General features: G+C 59.5%; 1 protein-coding gene across 1 annotated transcript; it reads left to right on the plus strand.

Annotated features, from left to right (window-relative positions):
- The first annotated feature begins 248 nt into the window (after window positions 1-248).
- DDR2 (discoidin domain receptor tyrosine kinase 2) lies at window positions 249-6590 on the plus strand. The gene is made up of 15 exons (XM_008941400.1): window positions 249-352; window positions 469-700; window positions 775-922; window positions 1072-1177; window positions 1518-1701; window positions 1774-2017; window positions 2139-2201; window positions 2328-2458; window positions 2960-3170; window positions 3659-3882; window positions 4000-4136; window positions 4500-4691; window positions 4837-5071; window positions 5601-5750; window positions 6189-6590. Exons 1-15 carry the CDS (start codon window positions 267-269, stop codon window positions 6324-6326), a joined length of 2481 nt encoding a protein of 826 aa, XP_008939648.1. The 5' UTR covers window positions 249-266; the 3' UTR covers window positions 6327-6590.
- Window positions 6591-8109: the final 1519 nt, after the last annotated feature.

Consider the following 8109-nt stretch of genomic DNA (forward strand, 5'->3'; position numbering starts at 1 on the left):
CTGCTTCTGGTCACTGGCTCTGTTAGCTCAGGCAGGTGTCTGCCGGCATGGGAGCATCCCACCACGCTTCGTCCCACCTCTGTAAGCCAGAGGGACAGAGAGTGCCGCGCCTGGGCTGCGTGGGCTGCAGTGCCTGCGATGCTGCAGATGTGCCCCGTCAGCGCCAAGCCCGATTTCAGCACGGATCTTGGCCAGGAGGGCAAGGAGAGGTGCCCGCTCAGTGCCCGGCTGGTCTCATTGCAGCGGTGTGCCGGTACCCCCTGGGAATGTCGGGCGGGCACATCCCCGATGAGGACATCTCAGCCTCCAGCCACTGGTCTGAGTCCACAGCCGCCAAGTACGGACGGGGAGTGTGGAGCCCCTGCTGTGACAGCCATGGCAGGGTCTAGGCTGGCAAGAGGGGCAGAAGGAGGTTGCGGGGAAGGCTTTTGGCTACCTGCAAACAGCTCCTCCGCTCTGGGTTTGCAGGCTGGACTCGGAGGATGGTGATGGTGCTTGGTGTCCCGAGATCCCAGTAGAGCCTGATGACCTGAAGGAGTTCCTGCAGATCGACCTGCGCGCTCTGCACTTCATCACACTGGTGGGCACCCAGGGACGCCACGCCGGGGGCCATGGTAATGAGTTTGCCCCCATGTATAAGATCAACTACAGCCGGGATGGCACCCGCTGGATCTCCTGGAGGAACCGGCATGGGAAGCAGGTGAGAAGGCGGGTGGGGGCTGCAGTGAGGGGGGGATGCACCTGCCCGTCCCCACCACATTTATCTCTCCCCAGGTGCTGGATGGAAACACCAACCCCTATGACATCGTCCTCAAGGACTTGGAGCCACCCCTCATTGCCCGCTTTGTCCGCTTCATCCCTGTCACTGACCACTCCATGAACGTCTGCCTGCGTGTGGAGCTGTACGGCTGTGTCTGGTTGGGTGGGTGCTGCCATCCTGTGCCCGTCCTCCTGTCCCCAGAGCCTGGGGGAGAAGGGGTGCTGTCCATCCCACTCGGGGCTGGCAATGCTGGGGGCTGGCTGGGGCAGGGTGTCTGGTGTGGGTGGCTGCTCACCTTCCCCTCCCAACAGATGGTCTGGTGTCCTACAACGCGCCAGCTGGACAGCAGCTCATCCTTCCTGGAGGCACCATCATCTACCTGAACGACTCGGTGTATGATGGGGCGTTTGGGTACAGGTGAGGACCAGGCGGGCAGCAGGAGGAGAGGGGGATGCTTCTTCCCTGCGTTTGCAGGCTGATGTGCTGATCCTCAGCGGAGCAAATACTTGGGGTCTCCCTGGAGCAGGGGACATGGCCAGTTCTGGGAGGTTGCACACTGTGATGAGGACAGCACCCCCAGCCCTTCTCTTGTATTTACACTAGCTTCACGTTCAGCATCCTGTAGAGAGGATATCAGGAAGGACAAAACCTGAATTTCCACAGGGCTGCAGGAAGCTGTCGGGGGGTGGTGTGGGATGCTCCCAATTTTGTGGGGTTGGCGAGAGTCACGCTCCCTTTCCCCCCTCACACATGCCAGCATGACAGAGGGCCTGGGCCAGCTGACAGATGGGGTGTCGGGGCTGGACGACTTCACGCAGACCCACGAGTACCACGTGTGGCCGGGCTATGACTACGTCGGCTGGCGCAACGAGAGCACCGCTGGCGGCTACGTGGAGATCACCTTCGAGTTCGACCGCATCAGGAACTTCACCGCCATGAAGGTCCGCACGCCCCTCCGCCCTGTCCCCTGTCCCCATCCCCTGCCACGGCTGTGCTGATGGTCCACCCCACAGGTCCACTGCAACAACATGTTCGCCAAAGGGGTGAAGATCTTCAAGGAGGTGCAGTGCTACTTCCGCTCCGATGCCAGCGAGTGGGAGCCCAGCGCCATCTCCTCGGTGCTGGTGCTGGACGACGTGAACCCCAGTGCCCGCTTTGTCACCGTGCCTCTGTTCCACCGCATGGCCAGTGCCATCAAGTGCCAGTACTACTTCGCTGACTCCTGGATGATGTTCAGCGAGATCACCTTCCAGTCAGGTACCCACCGCTGCAAGCCCCGTGAGGACTGGACACTCCTTGGGGGAAGGTTTGGGGAAGGAGTGGGCCTGTGGGGCACCCGCGCCCCTCACCTTGATGCTTTCCTCTTCTCCTTTGCCAGACGCAGCCATGTACAACAACTCAATGCCCCCACCTGAGGTACCCATGATCCCCACCACTTACGGTAAGGCATTGCAAAACACGACACCCTGAGCTGGGTGAGATGCTCCTGGGGGCTCTGCCCCATCTGATGCAGAAAAAGGGCAGGGGCTCTCCTTGATCAGCTCTTGCCATTCCCCTCTCTTGCCAGATCCCACGCTCAAGGTGGACGACAGCAACACACGCATCCTGATCGGGTGCCTGGTGGCGATCATCTTCATCCTGGTGGCCATCATTGTCATCATACTGTGGCGGCAGTTCTGGCAGAAGATGCTGGAGAAGGTGGGCAAGCACAGGCCGGCTGGCAAGGTGCCCCTGGGCTCATCCTGAATAAGTTCTTCTGGGAACTCAGTGTGGGGAAAGCAGACTCCATGCAGGGGCTGATGCTCCCTTCCCCTCCTCAGGAAGGTTGTGATTTGCACTCATCTCCCAAGCAAGGAGATTCAGTTGGGCAGGGTGGTGACTTCGGCACCCGCCTGCTTGTCTATCACTCTGTCCTGAAGCTGGGCTGGGGAAAAGGAACCCGAGGGGCTCTCACTGCATGAGAGCCAACCGAAGGCAGTCATAGAGGTGATGGAGCCAGACTCTTCTCCATAGAGGCAGCTAACAGAAGCAGGGGGACATGAGGACAAATGTCATTCCCGGGCAGGTGCTGCAGCCCTGGATCTGGGCACCAGAGGGTTGGGCATGGCCACAGTGCTATGGAGCACAGGACATTCTGTCCCACCAGTGCTGCAAGGACTCCCTGTCCCAGCTCTCTCCTCCCTTGCCACCCTCTCACAGGCGTCACGGAGGATGCTGGATGATGAGATGACGGTCAGCCTCTCCCTGCCCAGCGAATCCAGCATGTTCAACCACAACCGCTCCTCCTCCTCCAGCGAGCAGGAGTCCAGCTCCACCTATGACCGCATATTCCCCCTGGGTCCTGACTACCAGGAGCCCTCCCGCCTGATCCGCAAGCTGCCCGAGTTCACCCCAGGGGAGGAGGACACGGGTGAGAGCCTGGGACACCCTGCGTGCTTAGGACCATCTGCCATGCATGGACCCTGCTGCAGGCTCCTCTTCCTAGCCCCAGCTTTTGGGCAATCTTCAAACGTTTGGGCACAGAGGGGCAGGGGGGAGGTCGTACAAACTCCCATACATCCCGCTGAGAGGTCAGAAAAAGCTTGTGGCTGAGAGCCATCCCCAGTGTCCACCACTAGGCTGAGCTGTGTCCCTGGGATGCTCTAGTGATCCGGAGGTCGGGCACTGGTCCCTGCTCAGCTGGTGCTTGGGGCCGGGTTGGTGCGTTTGCTGGCGATGGGGAGGAAGCAGAGCAGCCTGAGATGTTTGCAGGAGCCCAGCCGTGCTGGAGCAGCGTGGGGGCTCCATGGAGGACGGGGGACGGAGAAGCCGGTGGCTGAAGTGTGAGCGGGCACCAGGGAGCAGAGGATGCAGGGCAGGACACCCACAGCAGGACTGTCCCTGCTGTACCTCCCCCAGGCTGCAGCGGCCCCGTGAAGCCGTCCCAGGCCAGCGTACCCGAGGGCGTCCCCCACTACGCCGAAGCCGACATCGTGAACCTGCAGGGCGTGACGGGCGGCAACACCTACTCGGTGCCGGCCCTCACCATGGACCTGCTCTCTGGCAAGGATGTGGCTGTCGAGGAGTTCCCAAGGAAGCTGCTGACCTTCAAGGAGAAGCTAGGGGAAGGCCAGTTTGGGGAGGTGAGTGGGAGCTGAACCTGCTCTGAGCATGACTTGGCCAAGCCCCTTCCCCATTTGGCTGTGGCAGGGGAGGCTGTCAGCCAGGGGAGGTAATGGCTACGCCTTGCCCCTCGACAGGTTCATCTCTGTGAAGTGGAGGGGATGGAGAAGTTCACAGGCAAGGACTTTGCCCTGGAGGGCTTGGACACCAGCTCCAATTGCCCCATGCTTGTGGCTGTGAAGATGCTGCGAGCAGATGCCAACAAGAACGCCAGGTATGGGGCTGGGGAGCATTGACCCCCATGTAGAGACCCCAGAAGTCAGGATACTTAGAAAGCAACCTTGGCCTCCAGCAGGTTGTTGGTGCACCTGCAAGGACTGGGGATGCTGGGCTGTAGCGATTCAGGGCTCTTGGTCCTTGCTGGACCCAACCAGCTCCCCAGTGCTCCATCTATCCATCAGGTCCACTCCACAGCTGTGTGCAGATCAGCCCTGAGCTTCCCTTTGTGGTCCTTGCTCCTAGGAGAGGGGACCTCTCAAAGCGTGCGTGGGTGGGTGGCAAGCTCGGCTGCTCTGTGTGCACCTCCATGTCCCTCTGGGTCTGTCTATCTGATTCGTGTGGTTTCTGTTCCGGAAAGGAATGATTTTCTGAAGGAAATCAAGATCATGTCACGGCTGAAGGACCCCAACATCATCCGACTGCTGGCAGTGTGCATCGCAGATGACCCGCTGTGCATGATCACCGAGTACATGGAGAACGGTGACCTCAACCAGTTCCTGTCCCGACAGCATGCCGGCAGCCTCCCCGCCGGCCATGCGCCCACTGTCAGGTAGCACCACCTGGAATGGGCAGGGGTGGGCATGGCTGCCTGCTCTAGGCACCCAGGCCAGCTGTGGAGCACCCTGCTTGGGACGGTGTACAGCCTTGGCTGCCTGCCTTCCTGCTCCTCAGTCTTCCCTTGTTGCCCCCGGCAGCTACAGAGACCTCCGGTTCATGGCCACGCAGATCGCCTCTGGCATGAAGTACCTCTCCTCCCTCAACTTCGTGCACCGAGACCTGGCCACGCGCAACTGCCTGGTGGGGAGGCAGTACACCATCAAGATAGCTGACTTTGGCATGAGCAGGAACCTCTACAGTGGGGACTACTACCGCATCCAGGGCCGGGCTGTGCTCCCCATCCGCTGGATGTCCTGGGAGAGCATCCTGCTGGTATGAGGGGGCTGGGGTCCTCTGATGGACACTGTCGTGGCCAGGGGCCTGCTCACGGCCTCTTTTCCTCAGGCTGGGAGGTGCAGAAGGGATGGGGAAGTCTCTCCTCTGGAGCCCAGCTTTGGGATGAAGCATTCAGAAAGTGGGAGTTGTAACAGTTTTCTGAAGCAAGACGAGGGGACTGTGGTGATCCTTGGTGTTCCAGTGCCCAGCCTTTGAGCAGAGTGCTTGACGTTTTGTCCTGGCTATCATCAGATCTGGAAGAGTGAGCAGATTTACTGATGATATTTGCAGGAGGCTGGGTCCTTACCAAGCCCCAGCTCTCAGAGCAGTTGCTGCAAACTGAACCCAGAGCTTGCCAGGCTCTGGCCCCAGGCAAAGAGCAGCTCTGTGGGACCAAGCCCTGTACTCTGGGCACAGATCTGGAAGCTGAAGCATTCATAAAGAGGTTTTGAACCCTGGGCACAGAGGGCTTATGGAGCAGGAGAGGGTAATGCTCATGCCCAACTCCACTCTTCTCTCTGGCCAGGGCAAGTTCACGACAGCCAGTGACGTGTGGGCGTTTGGCGTGACGCTGTGGGAGACCTTCACGCTCTGCCGGGAGCAGCCCTACTCCCAGCTCTCCGACGAGCAGGTCATCGAAAACACTGGCGAGTTTTTCCGGAACCAGGGCCGGCAGGTAGGGACAGGATGGGATGGGATGAGATGAGATGAGGCATGACAGGATGGGACGGGACATGACAGGACAGGCAGCATTACACCTGGGACACTGGGAACCTGGGGAAAGACTTCAAGGTGACCAGATGGGGAACTTGGCTATAGGGGAGCTATGGGAGAGCAACTCCTCTGGGAAGGAGCCCTGGTGAAGGGCCCAGCACAGCAAACCCTGCACTTTACACAGCCCAATGCACTGCTTGCCCGCTGACCCCTCTCCTGTGTTTAGTGGGGCTGGGGGACATGAGCAGGTACCATCTGGGGACCCCTTGCCTCTGCACACGCAGCAGTGCGGCCCCCCACCCCAGCGAATGGAGAAATGGGGCTCCTCACAAGTGGTTTGCATTTTGTTTTCCATGCCAGTAACTCTCTCCCTTTGTCATCTTTGCCTTTTGTTTTGAAGACCTACCTTCCCCAGCCTGCTCTCTGCCCTGACTCAGTCTATAAGCTAATGCTCAGCTGCTGGAGACGGGACACTAAAGAGCGACCCTCTTTCCAGGACATCCACCGCCTTCTCCAAGAGTCAGCCAGTGAAGAATGACCCTCTGTTCCCCCTAGCCCGGTCCCCAGCCCTCCCTGTCCCCAGAGGAGCCCCATAAGCAAGCTGAAGCCACTTCACTTGGACTTAGCAATCAAGCCCGGGCAGCTGGTCTTGTTCTCATTGTACAGTGAAGCCTCAGAGAAAACCCCAAGGACAGCAAGAGGAGCCACAGTGTGGGACGGCTTGAACCTCCCACTCCCTTGCTGACCCTAGCCCAGGAGCGACACGGTCTGAGACGAGGGTTATTTATTGATGCAGTGTGTTCTTGGTGACGACGACCAGGACAGAGCGGCTTCTCTCCTCTGGTTGGAGGGGAGGAACATCAGCCAGACTTTCTCTGTGAGGAAGCTCCTGACCCATGTGTGGGAGGCTCCCTGGGGAAGGGCTATGTGCACGTACATGCCTGCTGGAGCAGGGACCATTTGACAGCCACTACCTGCTCAAGGAGATGCTGGAAGTTGCCACTAGCTCACAGTGGGCTGTGCAATTACAGGTCAAAACCAAAACCTCTCTGGACATTTTGGGCTTCGGACATGCTGCATGGAGAGGCAGGAGGCCCCACCCCTAATGGCCAGCACCCAGTTACACAGGAAGAAGCCAAATGGCACTCCCGGCTCCTCGCCTGGCTGCTGGGGTGGGCAGTGTGCTCAGCTGCAGCTCCTCCATGCCAGCTGGGGCAGAGCGGGCATGCCAGCCCTGGCGAGGGGCACACGAGAGGACCTCCTCTCACTGACCACAGCCACTCCAGAGCTGTTCAGCTGCCCATGAAATGCAGTTCGGATGTCCTGTGGGTGCAGTGCAGTATCCAATGGTGGGATGTTAGCACCCTTCACCTCCAAGGGGGAATCTCCAGGTCCTCCTCTCCCAGGGTTAACCTGTATCTTCACCTGCCATGAGAGGAATGCACATAGCAGAGTTTTCAACAGCTGCTGCCTGATGCCCAAGCCTGCAGCAGCCCATGTGTATGGAGCTGTGGGCACCCTGCCCCTCCCTAGCTCTCATCCTAAGGATTGCAGCTTGGCTGGAGCATCTGGGCTGGACTTTGTTGCCCCAATCATCCCACAGCAATCTAGCACCAGTCCGTCCTTCTGGATCCAGCAGCTCTGTGAGCAAACTGGGTAGGTGCCAAAGAAGCGTGCCCCCCAGGAGACCTGCCAGGTTACCTCTCGTGCCCCAGAATTGGATCCTTCTGCAGCTGGACAGGAAGAACTTTGTACTAAGAGGGTATATGGACCCCTCCATACTTTTGTATGCATTAGTTCAGCACCATCAAGTCACGCGTGGCACAATTTCCAGTATGCAATTGCTAAGACATACATATATTCAGTAGATGCACCTATATATAGGGGCAAACCCGCTGAAGAGACACTTCCTGCATGAATCTGGTTGCGTGGTTTCCTTGCAGCACTTTTGAAGGTATCTCGCCTCATCTGTGGGCCCCCTGGGGAGCCTGGCCAGTACCAGAGCCTGCCAGGGGGCTCTGGGGCTACACCGCCTGCCCCAGGATGCTGTGTAGGGAGAGTTCGGGATAGGTGCACACAGGTAACAGGGTAGGAGATGGAGGAGGGATGCTGGAGAGACCTGTTGGTTCACCCACACCAGTTGCCCATCTCCTTGAGTGACGGGGAGGCTGCTCTGAGGCTCGGTATCCGTATCAGGAGCTGTCCACCGACAGGAACCAAAATGGCACAGCGGGCCGGGGAGAGGGGAGGGCAAGGACAGGGGCCCGCGCTCTGCGGGGCGGCCGGCTGGTCTCCCCGTGCGTGGTCCCGTTGGTCGCGGC

This window comes from Merops nubicus, unplaced genomic scaffold, assembly GCF_000691845.1.
Source record: "Merops nubicus isolate BGI_N331 unplaced genomic scaffold, ASM69184v1 scaffold24225, whole genome shotgun sequence".
Classification (NCBI taxonomy): Eukaryota; Metazoa; Chordata; class Aves; order Coraciiformes; family Meropidae; genus Merops; species Merops nubicus.